Genomic DNA, 22,674 nt, shown 5'->3' on the forward strand with positions numbered 1-22,674 from the left:
AAGTGAGCAGGGTAATCCTGGTATGGTAGGCAACCACTGGAATGAGGCCAATACCAGACCCAGCTATGTTGTCAGTCCATAATTCTGAAGGTGAGATCTTTGCAAGTATGACTCAAACTCTCATTTTATCAAACATCTTTTTGCTGTCTAAACCTTGAGACAAAGGCCCTAGCATGAAATGCCTCACTGATACCTGCTCAACCTGAAGCAGTAATCTCAGTAGGATCTGGGGTGAGTGATGGAGAGATCCTATGAGAAAATAAACTTCAGGCTCATGTGCCCCAATATATGATCAGCTGACTGAAAAAGCTGCTTTTGGGAATCTAGCAAAAATATATTTGGCTCCAGATGATAGTGCCTGGGTGACACCAGCACTCTGGGAACTTCCAAGGTGAGGGTTTAGAGGTGCCTCTCCTCTGTTTTTCTCTTCCTCCACAGAGGAGGAAAACTTGTACATGCTTAAGTCACTGCTAAAAAAGAATGAGCTCAGCATCTGTAGAGCTTAAACAGCCATTAATGGGCACACTTCCTTTAAAAGGCTAGGCCTGCATTAACCCTTTGAACTTCAGTCTTTGTGGCAATGCTCTGGCCTAGGCATGTGGAGGTATGCAGTGTGTCCTCCTGCTCAAAACAACAGGAACACTCAGCTGTTGCTGCCTTTTCAATCAAGAAGTAATCAGTCAACAGTGTTCCAAGTCTGTTAATGATGCTCAGTAGAGCTGAATCCCTGAGTACTGGGAGAAAAGCCCAACACCGTTTTCCTCTCTCAAACAGTAAAGACAATGTAGGTAAAAGGTATTGGCATGCAACCAGATAAGTCACATGGATACTAAACAGGTATGCAAGACAACTAATAAAGAAATTCCACAGATAACAATGTTTATGATCCAAGCTAAGCAAATTGCAGAAAAGAAACGGCACGCATATGGGACAAACAAGCCTGTATAAATGGTGCTTGAAATCATGGCAGATATTTAAATGGACAGCCACACCTAAATGCAGGAATACCAACAATCTCCCAAGTTCAGACTGTTAGAAATTAAGAATGTAACCAACCAAGGACCCATCAAGGAGATTTATTGAAGTTAATTATAAATACTCTACTAATCTAAAATATATACAAATTGTAAAATTGTAGCATATAATAACCGGTTCAATTGTTAATTTTCAGCTACATTGCATTTAACCATAAATCTCAATTTTCCCCTCTTCTAATAACTTTGAAAAATCTGGCAAATTAGTGAGGCTGCACAAACATCTACTAGCAAGGGTACATGTTCATTCAACCATCTTGCATCCGATTGTTTAAAAGACTGTTACGTGAAAAAAATCACCTTTTAAAATAAACAATCCCCCCTCCCTTTTTTTACTGGCATTCTTGCTGTTATTCATAATAATAATGTGTTTTTCTGCTCATCCTCACAAAATATATAGAATTTACTACACATCAAACCATTCTCATGTAACTATCAGCACAGCTTCAAAAAGCTTCAAAACATAATGTGAAAAGTATCTAAAGTGTAGATGTTTTTAATCATAAAAAGAAAAGTTGTAGATAGGACACTGCCTGCTATCTGGTCTCTACAGGTTTCCATTCTATTTCTTAGAAGACAAATCCATAAACTACACCTCATTAATACTTCATTCAAAAATGAATTTTAAACAATGGTAATGCATCATCTAGTCAAGTCATCTTTATTATCAGTTACATAACAAGCTCCTTTATAGGTTCATAAGTACTTACTGGGCACCTGATCTGTGAGGATCTTAAGAAACCTAGCTTAATATTCCCATGGTAGTTTTTAGCCCTCATGTTTTGCATATGAATAACTCAGCAAGAGGCAGAAAGTACAGTTATGTACCTACCATAAATGTAGATGTTCGAGTGTATTCACTGTTGTAGTCATTATACTTGGGTTATCCTGCTGGCAGGCTACCCGCAGTCAGCCTGAATTCCAAAGCCTTGGTCCGGCGTCGGTTGCTGTCGCCTCTTCCCTGACGTCAGTGCGCCAGGAGTATAAAAGATGCAGCCGACGCCATTTTCTTCAGGTTTTTCTTGCCCCAGATGTCTGGTGCCCCCCGAAGGGAAGGCTAAGAAATTATGCCAATAAAAGAGCATGCACTAAAATAAAAAAATCTTCATCTACAAGCAAATACACCACATAGGTTGTAAAGAACAGAGAAGTACAGATAAGTCCCAGCAAAGAAAGGGGGATGGTGGGAGGGTAACCTGGACTGCAACAGTGAATACACTCGAACATTTACATTTATGGTAGGTACACAACTGTACTATGTTCATCGCGTTTCACTGTTGCAGTCGTTACACTTGGGTTGAATCCCAAAGCTGAGGTTGGGTGGCTGGGCCTAAATAGAATTAGGAGAGGCTATGAGGCCCTGCAGAACTGCAGTGGTGAAGCCTGCTCTGGATTTAGAGTAAAGAGGTTAAGTGGTAGTGCTTTGTAAAAGTGTGCACTGAAGTCCAAGTTGCAGCCTCCAAAATGTCCTTGGTTGGTACTCCTCTGAGGAAGGCTGCTGAAGTAGCTGCTGCTCTAGTTGAATGTGGCCTGATGCCCTTAGGCACTGATTTGCCATGTTGAGAATAGCAGAAACGAATGCAGTGGCCTATCCATTTGGAAATAGTCTGCTTTGAGATAGCTTTTCCTTAAGATCCTGCAGCATATGCTACTAAGAGTTGCTTAGACTTTCTGAAAGCTTTAGTTTTGTCCAAGTAGAAGCGTAGCAGTCTGTGTATGTCCAAAGAATGTAGAAGTCTCTCCCCTTTATTTTGTGGGTTTGGATAAAAGGTAGGCAAGTGAATTGTTTGATTAAGAGCCACATTGGACACTACCTTAGGCATAAATGTTGGGCTTGTCCTCAAGAGAAACCCTCTCCGGATGGAAAATCATGAAAGGTTCAACCGCCATTAGTGCCTGTAACTCTGAGACTCTTCTTGCTGAAGTTATTGCTAAGAGCAGAGCTGCTTTCCATGATAATTTTATTTCAGCTGTATTGGCCGGCTCAAAAGGAGGCAGCGTGAGTTTTTCCAAGACAAAGTTGAGGTCCCATGCAGGTATTGGTGCTCTTCTTGGGGGTCTTATGTTTTTGGCCCCTCTGAGGTCCTGCCTTAGTAGAGGATGTGAAAAAATAGGTGGGTCCGTATTGTAATGAGCTGAAAGGGCAGAGGCATGGATCTTAATAGATGAAAAGGATAGGCCTTTGTCCATCATCTCAGTTAGGTATTGTAAAATCTGTGGAATATTTGGTACAAGCATGTCAATTCCTTGTGCCTGGTTCCAAGCGCAAAATCTCTTCCACTTTTCTGCATATGATTTTCTGGTGCTGGGCCTCCTAGCCTCCAGAATAACATCCATAACTGCTTTGGAGAGAGGTGTGTTCTGAATGGTTACATTATCCACTATGCAGCCAGATTTAGGGTTCTGAGTTGGTTGTGCAGTATCTGATTGCTTTGTTGGGTCAGTAAATGAGGAATTTGAGGTAATGTCCAGGTTGGGCCTTGAGACAAGCTCTTTAGGATTGGGTACCAGTACTGGCATGGCCAATCTGGGGCAATCAGGATCATTTTTGGCTTCTCTTGTCTGACCTTTAGGAGTACCTTGGGGATGAGAGGTAGTGGCGGAAAGGCATATACTGTACGGTTTTTCCAGCTGAAAGATAGAGCATCCACCTTCCATGCTAGCTTGGGGTAAGTCCTTGTACAAAATCTCTGTAGTTGGCAGTTGTGAGGGGAGGCAAATAGATCTATGTCTGGGCATCCCCATTTCCTTGTTATTATGCTGAAGATTTGTGGATCTAGCTTCCACTTGTGAGGATCCATGAGGTTTCTGCTTAGTTCGTCTGCCAGAGTATTTGTCTTTCCTGGCAGGAATTGTGCTTGCAGGTGCACTTGATAAGTCAATGCTGTGTTCCACAAAATCATGGCGTGTCTGCAGAGGAGGTAGGAATGCGTGCCTCCGTGCTTGTTTATGTACCACATGACTGTAGTACTGTCCGTCTTGCTCAGCAGTTGTCCTGGATGAACCAGATGCTTGAAAGCTGTCAGGGCATTCTGGACAGCCAGCATTTCTTTTAGATTGATATGAAGATGCATTTGGCTTGTGGGCCATGTGCCCTGAATACATTTTCCTGCCATGTGGGCCCCCCCAGGCGTAATCTGATGCATCTGTTGTTATTGTCTGCCTGGCAGTGGGTAAAGTGAAAGGCTGTCCCTTGTTGTGGTGACAGGCCTGAGCCCACCATCGAAACTCCTGTTGCAGGCAGGGAATGAGGGTAATTAGTTTTTCCAGGCTGTGGCAATGTTGAGTCCAAACACTTTTTAGATACCATTGTAGTTTCCTCATATGCAGTATTGCATATGGAATTAACAGAATGCAGGATGCCATGAAGCCCAAAGCCTGCAGAATTTTTCTTGTAGATAACTGGGTTTTTGTTGCCAACATTTCGAAGTAAAAAGTCAGTTGCCTTTGTTTGTCTGGCGTGAGATAAGCCATCTGGGCAGTTGTATTTAAGCTTGCACCCAGGAATATTATCTCTTGAGAGGGTACTAGTTTTGATTTCTTTTCGTTTACTGTGTACCCTAGGCAAATTAACAATCTTTTAACAAACGCCAGATGTTTAGTAGAATGTCCTTGTTCTCTGCTTGAATAAGGCAGTCCAAGTAGGGATATATTTGAATTCCTCTTTGTCTGCAAAAAGCAATTACTGGTGCCAGGCATTTATTGAAGACTCCGGGCGCAGTAGATAAGCCAAAGGGCAGTGCAGAGAATTGGTAGTGCATTGAGCCAGCTATGAATCTGAGGTATCTTCTGCAAGATTGTCTGATTGGGACATGCAGGCATGCCTCTTTTAGGTCCAAAGTTACAAGCCAAGCCTTCTTGCCCAGCATGGGCAGAAGCTGCTGCAGAGTCAACATTTTGAATTTTGGAACGTCCAGAAAAGTATTTAGAATAGACAGGTCCAGTATTGGTCTCCAGGCTTTGTCCTTTCTGGGTATCAAGAAAAGTCGTGAGTAAAATCCTTGTCCCTGCTCCTGTAGTGGTACTCGCTGAATGGCCCTCATGTCCATGAGGGATGAAACTTGCTTTTGTGCCTCTGCCCATTGATTGTGTGGCAGGTCTGGCATGCCTTTTGCCTTTGGCAGGGTATGAAAGTGGAACCTGTAACCCTGAGACACTATATTCAAGACCCATTTGTCCTGGGTAATCATGTGCCAGTTTTGTGAAAAAAAATGGTAGTTTTCCCCCTAAGGGGCCCCCCAAAAGATAAGTGCTTGGTACTGGTAGAGGAAAGTCATTGGGACTGTTTCCTATAAGATTGAGATTTGTCTTCTCCGCTTTTGGAGGTAGAAGCACCCCATTGTTTACGCCTCTATGAACCTTGGGGCTGGGATCTGCCTCTAGGGCATCTGTATTTGCCTCTTTGTGGCCTATCTGACACTGGAAAGGACCAATTTTTTGAAGGCCAGTTCCTGCTAAATCTGGGTTGCTGTACCTGTAAGAAATCCTTAACTGTCTGCATAGATTTTGCTTTATCCTCCATTTTCTTCAACACCTCTTCTGCCTTAACACCAAATAAAGTATCATGATGTAATGGAGCATCTAATAATTTTGCTTTAACATGATCAGGCAGATTCTGTTACTTTAACGAAGCATGCCTCCTAATCACAGAACCCGTTACTGCGGCCCTACAAGATGCCTCCAAAGAATCAAAACCACATTGCAAAGTATGTTTTCCCACTTGTTCAGCTGCATACAATAAATCCTGCATTTCCTTGTTTTCTGAACATTCAGAGTTAGTCAACATTTTCTGTCTTAACAGTGACATTAAGAATATTTAAGCATATGAAATTGACAATTTAAAGCCCTTTCAGCCAAAGTAGGAGAAGTGTAAACTTTTTCCCCCCATCTATCCAGTGCCCTTGAATCTCTAATCAGAGGGAACAGGGTTTTTAGCAGTGGAAGCCTTGACTCCTTTAGGACCCTGAGATATGGTTTATGGGTCAGCAGCAGGGTTTTTGTATAGAAATTTATGGGAATCTGGGACCCTGCAGTATCTGTGTGGCTTAACAGGTGCAGGGGTATAGAGTCTGGAGACAGGCCGGACTCTGAAAAGGCATCATCTACAATGTCCAGAACAGGGGGAATAGCAAGGGGCCTGTGCTGAGGAAGTAAAAGAAAATTTCTGAGCCTTTTCTCGGATTCTGAATAATCCTGGCTCTCCCAATGAAAGTGCTCCCTCATAGTATGCAGGGTTTCCCCAAAGGAGAAATCTTCAGGAGGAGAAGCTGAAGTAATAGATTCTTCAGCATCAGAATCCTCATTGGGAGGAAAGGAATATTCCTGATCAGAGGAGGAATCAGAGGAAATGGAAACCTGATCTGAAGATTCATATTCTGTCTCTTGCCTAGGCCTCTTATCAGGAGGGGGATGGCAACCCCTGATCAAAGTAATAAGGTCTTCGGCCATTTTGAGCATCTGTTTTTTAGGCATAGAAGTCTGTCCTGGAGAATGCTGTACTTGTTTCTTTGTCTTTAGAGCTGCTTTAGTCTTTGGCTTTGAAGCTGAAGGTGGCTTTACATATAACTGTGTAGGTCTGAAAACACCCTCAGAAGCAGATGCCTGCACAGCAGCTCTGGATCCATCTGAGGGAATAGTTTCCGAGGATCCAATACTTTGAGTTTCCAGAGGCCCAGTCGACTCCACGTGGGAGTCGGAAGCAGCCTGTGGCTCTGAGGTAGCGGGTGTCAGGGGCTGCAAAAGCGCCTCACTGAGAACCGGCGAACTTGATGACTAGCTTAGCAGAAGCCTCATCGTTGGTTTTGGACCTCGGATGCCTGTCCTCGTCTTTATCCTTGCGTTTTTTATAAACTCCGGTCATCAGCTGTCATTACACTTGAGTTATCCTGCCGTCAGGCAGTTCCCCAGTCGGTCTGAGTTCCAAAGTCTTCGTCCGGCGTCGGTCGCTGTCGCCTCCTCCCGGACGTCAGTGCGACAGGGGTATATAAGATACAGCAGACGCCATTTTCTTCAGTTTTTCTTGCGCCAGATGTCAGGTGCCTCTAAATAGGTAGGCAATTCCAATCGCTAATAAAACATACATAAGAAAAGCAAAAAACAACTTACAGCTACCAGCAAATATTCCCCATAGGTAGTAAGGGTAGAAGACATGGGTACGTGCCAGCCAGTAAGAGGGGAAGGAGGGAGGGTAACTTGGACTGCAGCAGTGTATACACTTGAACATCTACATTTATGGTAGGTACAAAACTGTACTATGTTCATCGTGTTACACTGCTGCAGTCATTACACTTGGGGTAGAATCCCAAAGCTGAGGAAGGGTGGCTGGTTCTATAAGGCATTAGTGGTGGCTATAAGGCCCTGCAGCAGCAAAGCCAGCTCTGGATTTAGAGTATAGAGGCAGATGGTGATGCTTGGTGAAGGTATGTACAAAACTCCACTTTGCTGCTTCCAAAATATCCTTGGTAGGTACTCCCCTGAGGTAGGCAGTTGAAGTGGCTGTTGCCCTGGTGGAGTGAGATCTAATGCTGCTAGGTACAGGTTTTCCATGGTATGTGTAGCAAAAACGTATACAATGTCCTATCCATTTTGAAATAGTCTGTTTTGAAATGGCTTTTCCCTGTGCTCTTGCAGCATATGCTACCAATAATTGCTCAGATTTTCTGAAAGCTTTGGTTTTGTCCAAGTAGAAGCGTAACTGCCTGTGAATGTCCAAAGAGTTAAGTAGTCTCTCCCCTCTATTCTGTGGTTTAGGATAAAAATTTGGCAGGTGAACAGTTTGGTTTAGAGCCACACTGGATACTACCTTTGGCATTAAAGTAGGGTTAGTTCTTAAAGACACCCTGTCCTGGTGGAAAATGAGGAAAGGTTCCACTGCCATTAGTGCCTATAATTCTGAAACTCTTCGTGCTGATGTTATTGCCAGGAGCAGAGCAGTTTTCCAAGAGATATATTTTAATTCTGATGTGTTGGCTGGCTCAAAAGGAAGAAAATTTAGCTTCTCCAAAACAAAGTTGAGGTCCTAAGTTGGAGTAGGTGCTCTACGGGGCAGTCTTATGTTTTTAGCCCCTCTGAGGTACTGTTTTAACAGAGGATTAGAGAAAATTGGTGGATCCGTGTTGTAATGAGCAGAGATGGCAGAGGCGTGGATCTTGATGGATGAGAAGGAGAGTCCTTTGTCCAACATCTCAGTTAAGTATTGTAGTATCTGAGGAATGTTTGGGACAAGAGGGTCAAGGCTGTGAGCTTGGTTTCCAGGCACAGAATCTCTTCCACTTATCCGAATAGGCTTTCCTGGTACTAGGCCTTCTGGCCTCCAGAATGACATCCATAACAGCTTTGGAGAGAGGCATTGCTTGCTTGACTAAGGAATCTTCCATGCAGCTAGGTTTAAGGTCTTTAGCTGGCTGTGTAGCATTTGTTTGTTGTGCTGAGTCAGCAGATGTGGGATTTGAGGCAAAATCCAGGGTGGTTCTTGTGCTAAGCTCCTTAAGATTGGGTACCAGTGCTGGTGTGGCCAGTCTGGTGCAATCAGGATCATCTTTGGCTCTTCCTGCCTGGCTTTTATGAGTACCTTTGGGATGAGAGGTAGTGGTGGGAAAGCGTATATTTGTAGGTTCTCCCAGCTGAATGAGAGGGCATCCACTTTCCATGCTTGTGGATGGTAACTCCTTGTGCAGAATTTTTGTAGCTGGCAGTTTATTGGGATGCAAACAGATCTATGTCCGGTCTCCACCATTTCTGTGTTATCATTCTGAATATTTGTGGATTCAACTCCCATTCGTGGGGATCCATGATGTTTCTGCTTAAGTCGTCTGCCAGTGTGTTTTTCTCTCCTGGCAGGAATTGTGCTTGCAGATGAACTTGAAGGTTTATAGCTGTGTTCCACAAGGTCATAGCTTTTCTGCATAGGTGGTAGGAGTGAGTGTCCCCTTGCTTGTTTATGTGCCACATAACTGTGGTGTTGTCTGTCTTTAGTAGTAGTTGTCCTGGATGCAGCATATCCTTGAAAGCTATAAGCGCATTTTGTACAGCTAGCATCTCTTTTTGATTGCTGTGAAGATGCTTTTGTTCTGCGGGCCATGTGCCCTGAATACATTTGCCTGCCATGTGTGCTCCCCAGGCGTAATCCGATGCATCTGTTGCCAGTGTTTGCCTGGCTGTGGGTTGTGTAAAAGGCTGTCCCTTGTTGAGGTGACAAGCTTGAGCTCACCATTGAAACTCCTGTTGAAGGCAAGGGATTAGTGATATAGCTGTTTCCAAACTTTGACAGTGTTGAGACCATACATTCTTTAGGTACCATTGTAGTTTCCTCATATGCAGTCTGGCATATGGAATTAGTAGTATGCAGGATGCCATGTAACCCAAGGCCTGCAGAATTTTTCTTGCAAGGAGTTGGGTCTTTGTTGCCATCAATTGAAAGTATTGAGTCAGTTTGTCCTTGTTTGCCTGGTGTGAGATAAGCCATCTGGGCCGTTGTGTTCAAGCTGGCACCCAGGAATATAATCTCTTGTGAGGGCACTAGTTTTGATTTCTTTTCGTTTACTGTGTACCCCAGGCAACTTAATAACTTTTTTACAAACGCCAGATGCTTTAGAAGAATGTCCTTGCTCTCTGCTTGAATCAGGCAGTCGTCCAGGTACGGATAAATTTGAATTCCTTTCTGTCTGCAAAATGCAATTACTGGTGCCAGGCACTTTGTGAAGACCCTGGGCGCAGTAGAGAAGCCAAAGGGCAGTGCAGAGAATTGGTAGTGCATTGAACCAGCTATGAATCTGAGGTATCTTTTGTAATTTTGTCTGATAGAGACATGCAGGTATGCCTCTTTGAGGTCCAAAGTCACTAGCCAAGCTTTCTTGCCCAGCATGGGAAGCAGCTGCTGTAATGTCAACATTTTGAATTTCGGAACATCCAGGTAAGTGTTTAGAGATGAAAGATCCAGAATGGGCCTCCAGGCTTTGTCCTTTCTGGGTACCAGAAAGAGTCTTGAGTAAAATACTTGCCCTTTTCTCCTGTGATGGTACCTTTTGAATAGCTCTCATATCCATGAGTGCTGTAATTTGTCTTTGAGCCTCTGCCCATTGATTTGGTGGCAGATTTGGCATTTTTTTTAACCTTGGCAGAGTGTGAAAGTGGAGCTTGTAACCTTGGAATACAATGTTGAGAACCCATTTGTCTTTGGTGATCATTTGCCAATTGTGGTAGAAGAGTGCCAGTTTTCCTCCCAAGGGGGCTGCCAAGAAGGATTTGTTTGGCAGCTGTAGTGGGAAGTCATTGGAGCTGCTTTTTATATGGTCGGGGCCTGTCTTCCCCTTCTTTCTGGCCTGATGCAACCCATTGTCAAGGCCTGTAAGGACCTTGTGTTTGACCTCTACCTCTTGGACGTCTGTATCTTCCCCTTTGAGGTCTGTCTGTAATTGGAAATGACCAATTCTTATCTGGCCAGTTTCTGCTAAATCTAGGAGGCTGAACCTGTAAGAAATCCTTCACCGTTTGCATAGATTTTGCCTTATCCTCCATTTTCTTTAATACCTCTTCTGCCTTAACTCCAAATAACACATCCTGCTGCAAAGGTGCATCCAATAATTTTGCTTTAACATGATCTGGTAACGTATGTTCTTTTAACCAAGCATGTCTTCTAATGACAGAGCCTGTAACTGTCGCACTGCAGGAGACCTCTAGAGAATCAAAACCACATTGCAAAGTATGCTTTCCCACTTGTTCAGCTGCATGTAATAAATCCTGCATTTCTTTAAAATTAGGAGGATCTGATTCTGGAAGCATTTTTTGTTTTAACTGAGACAGTAAAAATTGCTGATATTTTAGCATGTGAAATTGGCAATTTTAGGCTCTCATTGCTAAAGTTGCAGACGTATATACTTTCTTTCCCCATCTGTCTAATGCTCTGGAATCTCTGTCAGAGGGAACTGGATTCTTGGCTGATGAGGCCTTAACTCCTTTGGGTCCCTGAGAAATAGTTTCTGGGTCAGCTACAGGGCTTTTATACAGAAATATATGTGAGTCAGGGACTCTGTAGTATCTGTCAGGTTTAACAGGGGCTGGAGGTAAGGAATCAGGATTTAAGATGGATTCAGTATACACATCATCCGCGATATCTAACACTGGCGGAATAGCAAGGGGCCTGTGTTGAGGTAATAAAAGGAAGTCTCTGAGCCTTTTCTTGGACTCTGGATAATCCTGGCCTTCCCAGTGGAAATGCTCCCTCATGGTATGTAGGGTTTCCCCAAAGGAGTAGTCCTCAGGCGTTGAGGCAGATGGAATAGATTCCTCAGCATCAGAATCCTCATAAGGGGGTAAAGAGCATCCTACGTCTGAGGATGAATCAGAAGAGATGGACACCTGGTCGGATGAGTCACAGTCTGCATCCTGTCTAGGCCTTTTATCAGGAGGGGGATGGAACCCCCTGATCAGAGTGATTAGGTCTTCGGCCATTTTGAGCATTTGTTTCTTAGGCATGGAGGCCTGTCCTGGAGAATGCTTTATTTGTTTCTTTGATTTTAAAGGAGGCTTAGACTTAGCTGAGGGTTTAATGCTTAACTGAGTAGGTCTGAAGACACCCTCTGTAGCTGTGGGTTGCTCAGCTACTCTGGGTCCCTCTGAAAGGTTAGTCTCGGTAGACTGAAGAGCTAGTGCATCCGAAGGCCAAGCCATCTCCACGTGGGAGTCAGAGGCGGCTTGTGGTTCTACAGAAGCGGTAGTCAGGGGCTGCGAAGGCGCCTCGCTGAAAACCGGAGAACCGGCGACTGGCCTAGAAGAGGCTTCGTCGTCAGTTTTGGGCCTCGGATGCCTATCCTTGTCTTTGCATTTTTTGTGTATTCCGGTCGTCGGAAGTTCCGACAGTATGGTATAATTAATTTTCTACCAAAATAATGTCGGGCAAAATCAAACCGACGTTTAATACTGCGCTTGTTAAACCTAGCACAAAACATACAGCCAGTGACGTCGTGGTCAGGGCCTAGGCATGGGATACAATAGGAATGAGGTATTTGCTTCCCACAAGAAATACAGTTATTAACTTTTACTGACATCGGTCTGAGGCAAGAAAAAGTTTCCCCAACGGGGTACGTAGCTTTGTAGAAGACTTTGGTTCTAGATTCAGAATGAAAATCTCAGGGGACAGCCAACCGGCACTTGCGAACTGCTTTTGCTTCGGGCACCGCGCGGCAAGAAAGACTGAAGAAAATGGCGTCGGCTGAATCTTATATACCCCCTGTCGCACTGACGTCAGGGAGGAGGTGACAGCGACCGACGCCGGACCAAGACTTTGGAACTCAGGCCGACTGGGGAACCGCCTGACGGCAGGATAACCCAAGTGTAATGACTGCAGCAGTGTAACACGATGAACATCTGACTCATCAACTAAACATATGCAGCTTCTTACCACCTACAAAATTATCCAGCATCCGTCTGCCTGTCCAGCACTAAAAAAACACTGTAAATAACTATATTTCCAGTCAGTCACTGTGATACAGTGACCAAAAACTCCAGCCCATCTACAAATCTATCAAATCCACTGGACATTGTCTGTACTCCTAAAAGGTTGCTAAGGCGTGGGAATCCTTATCTGTATCCATCAGGTCAATACCATCCCTCCCCATCTTTCAAAACCACTCTGAAAGACTTCCTAGCTAAACTCCGACTCTGTTCTTGCTCAAAACCAGGATATTGGGTCTATATTATATTTTCGAAAGTTTCAAACATCGAACACCATATGGTTGACACCATATCAGCGATGTTTGAAATTTCAAAAATATAACAAAAAAATAAAAATAAAAAACTATACTTATCTAGACACTGTAGGAAGGGGGTCAAGCCCCCCTGCACACCACACCCCCCACTACTTAAATATTCCTACTCTGAGGTCGCACTGCACTGAAGTAAAGGGAAAATATTCCCTACAGCGATTTCCGTGTTATGTGCGCGACGTTTCGACCAATCAGGTTCGCTCAATACGCATTCATCGTTTACAATTTTCAATCACGCGATAGGAACCCGATAAACTATATCTCTAAATTTGAACAAGTACCTTTTCATTCTTTGGACCCCCTTACTCTTCCTTTTTCACTTACTTCCTTACTTCAATCCAATTATCTTCCCTGACTTTCTCTCTAAATATACCATAAGACTATTTTTCCCTCACTTCGTACTGCAATCCCTGTTTGTATTAGACTAACTTACCTTTAATTTCTCTACAAACCATGTAAAATTTCTACACAGTAAACTATCGGTTATCTGGTAACTCAAGCAACCAGAACAAAAAAAAATCAAATAAATGCAGTACAGTGTGAACAATTCAGTTTTGCATGTGTTAAACTTTGTTTTCCTCCTGCAGAAACATACCTTACATTTTTTAAATTTAAGTTTTAAAAAGGAAGATACAAATAAATTCCTGTTCTCCCCAACCTGAGAACAAGTCAAACCAAACAAGTCAAATCCCTAAAATGTCAACATTCACTCCATACTTAGTTTGCATCAGACTGCACATTCTCTCTCCGATCTCACACACACACACACACACACACACACACACACACACACACACAGTCTCTTCAGCTTCCATACATGCATTCACTCCCTCTCTCCCTCTCCGATTTCTCACACACACTCTCTTCAAATTTCATACATCTCTCTGATTTCTCACACACTTTCACTTCTGCCTTGATACATGCATTCACACACTTTCTCTATTCAGTTCATTCAGTTTCAATCCACTCAATGTGCCACTGAAAACCATGCCATGTGCTACACTTTCTATCAGAAATACAAGTTTAAAATATTATTATTCCAGTCAGGCTTTTGATTACTGTATTTCAATATTAAAACCAAATCAATACAGTTTTTATGGCATGGCATAGTATAGGGTACAATATTTGTCAGGTCTATTTTTAATAGTAACTCCCAAACAACCAGAAACTACACTTATCCAGCATCTACCAATCCCCATGGGTGCCAGTTAACTGAGAGTTTACTGTAAATATTAAATGACTGTCAAATAACTTGCATCAATTCTTAACCAATGTTTTCATATAATCACTAATTTGTTATAATTAAACTGTAGATGTTTATGTTTTATTTTTGAAGATTCTATGCGGTCCTACCCAGTCAGACTTTCCCAGTAATCAAATGTCAAAAAATAAATAAATGGATGGCAACGATTTTGGTGTAACCAGCACTTGTGGCTTAATTGTTTGTCAGAAATCTTCTAATATCTCTAGAATGAAGCATTCCAGTTAGACAATGCAAGGTTCTGAAGTTGTACAATAAGTCTGTGTGGCTTTGATACCATCTCTATTAAAGAGCATAAGGAGGGCTATTTTTTTTTCTTCTGAACTTTAGATATAGTTCCCTTTTCCCTCACACTTCCACAGATCTCTCCCTCTTCCCTTCCCATTTTCTGTTTTGGAGTAGTATCAATAAACTTAATAAATTCTTCTTTTTGTAACTTATCTTAGTTGGGTGGCCGTGGTGGTGCAGCAGTTAGCGTTGCCACCTCACAGCAAGGGTTTCTCCAGCTCGATCCTCGGCTGGGGTGCCTTCTGTGCAGAGTCTGCATGTCCTCCCTGTGGTTGCATGGGTTTCCTCCGCGTGCTCTGGTTTCCTCCCACATCTCAAAGACATGCTGTAGGTGGACTGAACTGTCTAAAGTGGCCCTATGCGTGAGTGCGCGCGTGTGTGTGTGTGTATACCTTCTGTGGAAGGTTGGGAGCCGGGCTGTCAACTCGACACTGTAAAACTCCACTGCCAATCATGAGTGGACAAGGTGATCCACTGTGGCGATCCCTAACCAGGAAAAGCCGAAAGAAGAAGAAGAAGAAGTAACTTATCTTAAATAAGAACACCTTTAAGCTAGTAACTTTACCAAATGTAAAACAAAGTTTACAGCCCTCAGTAAGTTCTGGCTCCAAACAAAAAGCACTTTGAATAAAAATCTTTAGGTGCGGTTTATCTATGATGAGCACGACTCCCTATTAAAATGTTGGCACTTTAAATGCCACATGCAGACACACTGAAAAAATAGGATTGAAAATCCAGAAAAGGAGTGAATGTTGATCACCACTTTTCTCCTTTAAGCTTATTTTTTTGCAGGGACAAGCTCCTCATATGACTTATGTATACCATCCAAGATTGCCATACCCAACAGAAAATGGAATGTTTTGAGAAATTACCATCTTGGACTTAGTATGTGTAAATCTGTTTGTTTGGCCATTCAGTCTCCATGTTTTGGGACAGACTCTCTCTTTCAAATAAAAATGGCATAAATGGAAAAAGAATGTCTTGCAGTAATTTCTGAAATTTAAAAGTCCAAATCAACTGCATGAAATGGCTGCCAGGGCAACATTCATATATTTTACTGGGACAAAAAAATTGTAATTCTCCTCTTCAACTGCAGTGACCTCAAAGTAATTTTTATTGCCAGATTACTTTTCTTTGCATCAATGACTAAGAATAATGTACAGAGGACTAACTTACATCAACTCGTCATTCTTAGGTTGTGCTAAAAACTGCAGAAAACTGCAATGCAAGAACAATCAAAAGCAGCAAATATACAGTAAAGCAAACAGTATAAAGTTGAAATGACCAGATGTTGTAATGTGATCAACAAGTCCTCTTAAATGTCTCTTAGCAGTGCCACACTAGCCAGTGTGTACCAATACTATCTGCAGTACTGCCAAAGAAGAATCTAATGGTAAACAGTGTCAGACCAGACACAAAAATAGAGAAAATAAATTATGAAAACAGCTGTGACTTACTTTTTCCTTTCTTCTCGCCATATGTCAATTTCTTCAGGGGTATCAAGTTTTATCTTCTTCCCTTGTGCATGTGTCTGTGAAGCAAATGTTGAAATCTACTGTGAGAGGAATTAGAATGACTGTCTGAAGGCTCAATCTACAAAACATTTCTAGTGCATGTATCAACAGTATTAATCATACAACACCCATACACACATGTAAATAGTTTGAAAATGTTGTGCTGATGTTCAAAATAGTGTTACTTCAGCTAAGTAGTTGTTTTCTAGGTTGAGTGCTACTACTTTTTTTCTTAAATGGTAACCATTTCATATTATGGGATTTGCAATGCTGAATCCGGAAATGTGGACAGTGAATGACTAAAAATCTGTATTTACACATACCAAGTTTGAGATTGCCAATTATCAGATTATTCCCTTTTCCCCAAAGTAAGGCAATCTCAAAGATGGTTTATATACTAGTTTGGGGTGTGTGGGAACTTGGCCTCCCTATACATTCAGGGGTGCAGAGTGGTAAAAAAAATTCTTCTCAGATATTTTCAGTCTGTGTATTTTTTCAAAGTTTTGGGATTCAGCATGTAGAAAACTGACAGCTGACATTAGGGGGCCATCTTAAACCGCCAGGATTACACAGATATACGTGCAAGTACACGTGTATACAGACACACACACACACACACACACACACACACACACACACACACACACACACACACACACACACACACACACACGTGCAAGTATACTAAAAACAGGTAGAGATAAAATGAATAAAATCCCAGAATGAACAGCAAAGCACTATTAAAACAAAGAAGTTGGAGAAAAATACTTAATCATGGGAGAGTTGTAATTACAATGATGCTGCTGTACAATGCCAGCTCATAAATCATTTTTGAATCATCATAAAAAATACACTTGCAAAGCACATTATTGTGAAGAACAGGTATGTTGTATATCTACTAAAAACTACTGTATGTACCGTCAAACTTGTACTAGCAGTATAAATGCCACATAAAGTCTCCCCTGAAAAGAGGCTACTAGCCTTGTAGGACTAACCTGGTCAACCAAAGAATAAATACAAAAATAAATAAATAAGTAAACAAATAAATAAAAAATTGACTAACAAAGCTACACTAAAGGGACTTTAGCCAAGTCAGGATAGATGGCGGGCTGACAGGAAGAGATGATTAATCACCTGCATTTTTCTGACAAAGAACAAGCAGCACACTGTAACAGACCAAATACACCTGAGAGGAGGGTTCGGGTTACAGGGTCTGAGTTCGCAGTGTAAAACGGTACACTCTGTTGGCAGGCTACAGCAGACATCTCTTGTAGACAAGTTATTTTTTTCCTAGCTGACAATTAGATTATCTGGGGGCAGAGGTAACAGCATGCACTGCCCACAGCAGAAGCAGCAGCAGCAACATTCTAGTCAGGTATTTTTTTAACCTATTAATAAGTGTGGTGGTGGGTAGAGCTGTAGCAAAAAGTTGGTACATTATCATGACCATTATTTTTGGTGTTTCCTGGTGATCACACACCAAAGCTGATCACCAAAAGTGGCTGGCTGTTTTTGGTTTGAGGCAAGTAGTGTCAAGGAAAGGAAGGGGACATTACAAACAGCTCAAATACTGTGAGTTAATCTGTTTCCATATGTTTTGCTGCAGCAAATACTGATAAGTGGCTTGTGCTTTGCAGTTTTCTGCTTGCCTCCAGTGGCTTGGCCCTTGTTCTGTTGTTCAGCAACTGAAGTTGCAGAGTTGGATCACTGCTGCCACTGCTCAACCACAATCAGTATGTTGCTTCAGATGTTCTACTTGTTTGCAAATGGCTTTACAGCGTGACATGAGGTGGTGAAAAAGATGATGATGATGACAAAGTTCTACTTTTACTGTCACTGGTTGTATGCCTTTGAGCTGTGTCTGCCTGGTATCTGAGATTAGTCGGTAGGCTAATATATTTCAGCTATTTTAAACTTTATCACAACTCTGTTCAGTGAACTTGATTTTCTTCTTACAACTGCTGTGTATTGATTTGTGGATCCTATATTCCACTGCCTCCTGGCTTATGACTGGAACTATTTTATGAAATTGTATTTATGGTATTGGATTTTGTTTCATATTTAACACATTTCATAACTGCTCGTGCCTTTTGTTACCATTTTTACAAGTTTTATGTTTAGATGCATATATTCTTGTCATACTCAGGGTTTGTTCGACCGAAATTACACCTGAATTTTGTAGTATATGTACACCTATCTTTGTTCATATCTGCATACCTTGGTTTGGATGTGAAAGGTGCTTAGGTAACAAGCAGTAAACTAAAACTGAAATTAAAATGCTTCTTATGTAACAACAATTTGAAACATTACTGTAGACATTTTCTTCTTTCACTTTTGTCACAATCTAATGTCAGAGGAGTAAACAAAAGCTAGATTTCCTTTTGTAGGGGTAGGGAAGTAGGTCATACATGAAAGAACAGGCAATTACATGATCACATTTAAATGATTATTAATACTGCTTTGGCTTGTTGGGGGCAGTATACACATCTATGAGCAACCACCCGAAATGTTGTTGTGTCTTTCGGCTTTTCCCGGTTAGGGGACGCCACAGCGGAACTCCGGTCCGCTAATGATTGGCAGTTGATTTTTACGTACCGAGTTGCCAGCCCTGACGCAGAACCTTCAACGAAGGTACACCCATTCGCGCATGTCTCCACGCAGAAGACGCTCTAGCTGAGTCTCGAACCGGACAGAGTCTTACTGTGAGGCGACAACGCTATCGCAGCACCACCTTCTTTCCCTCCACTCCTTTACAATTAAAAACTTCAGAGGTGCATACAGAAGGTGGCTGTATTTTGAAGACAGGAATGAATATGTAAGTGGACTGCGATACTACAGGTCAGTTACAAGTCAATGACTGTACATTGTGATGGTAGCCCATGAAACCAAAGGGCAGTTATATAACCGCTGACATGACTTTTGCTTAGGTCAGCAAACATCTGACAGCAACGAGGTGAAGTAAATTACTGTGGATCTTACATTTATACTCATTTTACAGTTAAATGCGGTGACCTGTTTCAGAAAGGACACATTCCACTGATAGTACATGTATGAAAAATGCTGAAGTGTGTGTGCAATGCATTTTCTGAAACAAAATGAGGAAACAATTCATGTTTTGGTTTTCAATCACTTTTTTTTTGTTATAATTTCACCAAGACCATAAAATATATGCCTTCAGAGTCAGTTCACAACAAACTTGCACTTTTTATTCAAGGGGCAAAATTGCAACTCACAAACTCATAAATACAGTTTGCTTTTATAAAACTTAAGAAACTAATACTTAGCAGCTTAAGTATTACTACAGAAAAAATGGAAGGCTTTACTGGGAATTTTAACCTGGCATTCACAAGTCAGTGTGTATCTGCTGCATTACTTCTGCACCTAAAGGTAGAAATAAAACTCCAATTCAAATTGGTTGTCCAAACATTTTACAAAAAAAAAAAGTGAAAATGTTTTCAGAAATATAACTCTTTATTTACCTAAAGCCATGTACAAACAAAGCCCCAGATTTTTTTGGCATCACCCTGCAGTAAGTTTTTATTTCTTTTGGCTGTCAGTCCTCAAAGTCAGGCAATATCAAATGTGGGCCCTGGAATAATAAGGGTGGAAAAGCCTACTTTATACGGATTTGATAAAAATAAAGAAAGCACACTAGATCCCGTGCCATCTCTTTCAGGTTGGTAGAATAAACACTTTATGATGATCTTGCTGCAAGTTCTGCTACACAGCATATGGGATCCAAGGCCATACATCTTACTAGCTGTTGGAAAAGAAAAAGAAGTTTAAAAAAGTCATTAGTCTATAACGATCATGAGAAACTTTGGAATCAAATGTGTACTTACTTCTGTTATGTAAGCACAGTCAGAAAAAATAAAAACTTGAAATTAAAATTCAAGTCCATTTGTTTGTCACGTGGAAATGAGCACAACTCTACAATAACCTCCATTAAATGGCATGTGAGTGATGAGCAACATTTTTCCATGTGGATCAGAAAAGTACACTACATCCTGTAGAATTCTAAAAGGGACACAGCAGTACTGTGATGAGTCTATGCCATTCTGCTTCACTAACTCTTTAGCGCGGAGTTGCTACAGGAGCACACAAGAGCAGCGGCGGTTAATCAAGGTTAAACTATTCGGGCTACCTAAAGTCCACTCTTCAAATTTTCCCTTAAAACAGCCTTCCTTGAACTGTACTGCTGATCAAACCAGCGTATTCTATATCTAAAAAGTTCAGCTCTACTTGATTCTTAAGTAGACTATTCTTTATCTGTAAAGCCTAGCACTTGCTCCTAAAGTATTTTTTTACTTGATATAGCACTTTTTTATACATAGTACCCCACCAGCCAAAAACCCCTTTTCGTTCACCCACATCCCCCGGAGTCTTTTTAAAGTCCTTGTCTATTCCTTCTAGCATGTCGAGGGATCAGTTGCTAGTGTCCTCTCCTGCTCAGCTGGTGAATCTGGGAATATTGAGGCAATGCTACAATTGTCTCACGTACACGGACAACCCTCTCCTTCTTCCATAAAACACAAATACATGCGAGAGATGCAACTATATAGCCAAACTGGAGGCTGAGCTCTCTCAACATAGGACTGGCAAGACCAGACAGGAGGAGAAGGTGACCACACATACCACAAACCCAGTCTCACATAGTATTATCACAACTTCAAATCATACATATAAATACACAAAGACATACTCGGAGGCTCTGATTAAAAATCTACCAAAACAGCAGAGGCCACCAAAGCAGACACCCAAACAACTGCCACCTCAGGACACAACACATGCAACACATAGACCACATAGTCAGTGTGCCAAACAGTCACAGCCCTTAAGGCCAAACACAATGCCAGACACACTCGTCATTGGTGACTCCATAGTCAGACACACTGACGTCCCGCTCACCAGATTGAGTAAGGAGAAGGTCACAGTAAGCTGCCTGCCGGGCGCTAGAATCCGCCACATAACGCAAGCACTCAGGTCTCTCAACAGCAGGTACAAGTATGACTCTGTCATTGTCCACGCTGGTGTGAACGACCTGAGACGTACCTCCTTGGACTACATGAAAAGAGACATAGAGGAGCTCTCTGATTATGTAGCCCAGGCAGGTATGACCCTGACCTTGAGCAGTATCCTACCTTCACCAAGAATGATGCCACAATACAGCGACAAGACGATCAGCTTTAATAATTGGCTTAAACTCTGGTGTCATTCAAAGGGGATCCAATGTCTGTCTGCCTGGGATGACATGCTGGACAAGCCATGCTGCTTCAAGGGACGGCTTGCACCTGTCACCCTGGGCTTCCGGATATTGGCAAAGGCTCTTGCCACCCCCATAGTGCCTTTTTTAGGCAAGGCTCAAATTCTAAACCTACCACCCTAGAACACAAAAAAGGAAAAAAACTAAGGGTAATGCTGCTCAATGCCAGAAGTCTCAACCTCAAGATGCACGCACTCGAGGCCCTTCTCAGTATGGAGAACATCGATGTCTGTGCTGTGACTGAAACCTGGTTCAAGGCTCCAGAGAGCACCCCAGCAGTATCAGGTTTTACCTCATATCATGCGTTCCGGCCCCAAAATCCGGACACCACCAAGAAGGGAGGGGGGTGTCTATATTCATCAAGGACACCCACACCTCAAGGTTGGTGGCAACGCACGATGCATCGGAGACCATCCAGGTGCAATTAACCATAGGCAAGACTGCTCTGCAATTTGTAGCATGTTACAGGCCACCCTCTCAATCTCAGGAACCTCACATAGCTTTCCTGAAAACACTGGAGGGGATACATGCATCTCCAAACACCATCATACTAGGTGACTTCAACTACCCAAATATAGACTGGGATCACTACTCAAGCCCCAACACTCTAGCCCAAAGGTTCCTAGAGTTCATAAACTCAAATGCCATGGAACAACGAGTCACCATCCCCACAAGAGGAGAAAACATACTAGATCTCATCATCACGAACATGGGGTCACAATGTTCAACACCGGAAGTATACCCCTCACTGGTGAGATCAGACCATGAACTAATCTCACTGGAAGTCCACATCCTACCCCCACCTGAAATAAAAAAGACCACAGTGAAGAACTTCTCAAAAGCCGACTTCACACTTCTAAAGACTGGTGTGGTCTCTTTTAAGGCCCCTGAGCCTGCGGAAACCATTACTCAAGCCGCTGAATCACTTACAAATGCCTTCTACCAGCACCTACAGGACTGCATGGATCAGGCAATCCCAAACAAAACAAAGACTCTTTGTACCAAAGGCAAGCGTCCAGTCTGGTGGACCCCAGCCATAAACAAACTCTACAACAAAAGGAGGAAGCTACTACAAGATAGAGCAAAATCCTTAAAAGGGAAAACACCTTTGATCATTATAAGTAAAAAACTAAGAGCTCTCATAAAATCATCCAAGGCAAATTTTGAGAGAAAAGTCGCTAAGGACTCAAAAGACAATCATAAGGCCTTCTTTAGCTATGTTAGAAACCTGGGAGGAAACTCCCAGATATGCTCAGAATTAGTTCAAAATGATGTAAAAAATACTGAACCTACAGACATTGCCAACATACTGGCTGACAGGTTCAGTGCAAACTTCTCCCAAAAGGTGAGATATCTATACCAGAGGATTGTAACCCCCCAAACATCTCAAACGATCAGGTGAGAACTGCTCTCTCCAAGGCAAAAAACACAGCATCCATGGGACCAGATGGTGTCCCCGGTTGTGTGCTCCATGAACTCAATGAGGAATTAAACCCACAGTTAGGGCAGCTGTTTAATCTTAGCCTCACCTCAGGATACGTGCCTAAGGAGT

At 42.3% G+C, this 22,674-nt stretch overlaps 1 protein-coding gene across 3 annotated transcripts in view; it reads right to left on the minus strand.

Moving 5' to 3' along the window:
- NUFIP1 (nuclear FMR1 interacting protein 1) overlaps positions 1-22,674 on the minus strand; it is a 461,243-nt gene that overhangs the window by 205,707 nt on the left and 232,862 nt on the right. For all 3 annotated transcript variants that reach the window (XM_044071710.1, XR_006364830.1, XR_006364831.1), the window contains exon 5: positions 15,803-15,876. In XM_044071710.1, coding sequence (XP_043927645.1) covers positions 15,803-15,876 — 74 coding nt within the window. The remainder of the gene's footprint in view (positions 1-15,802; positions 15,877-22,674) is intronic.

Source organism: Protopterus annectens, chromosome 5.part0 (assembly GCF_019279795.1).
Source record: "Protopterus annectens isolate FY-2018-M chromosome 5.part0, PAN1.0, whole genome shotgun sequence".
Lineage (NCBI taxonomy): Eukaryota > Metazoa > Chordata > Ceratodontiformes > Protopteridae > Protopterus > Protopterus annectens.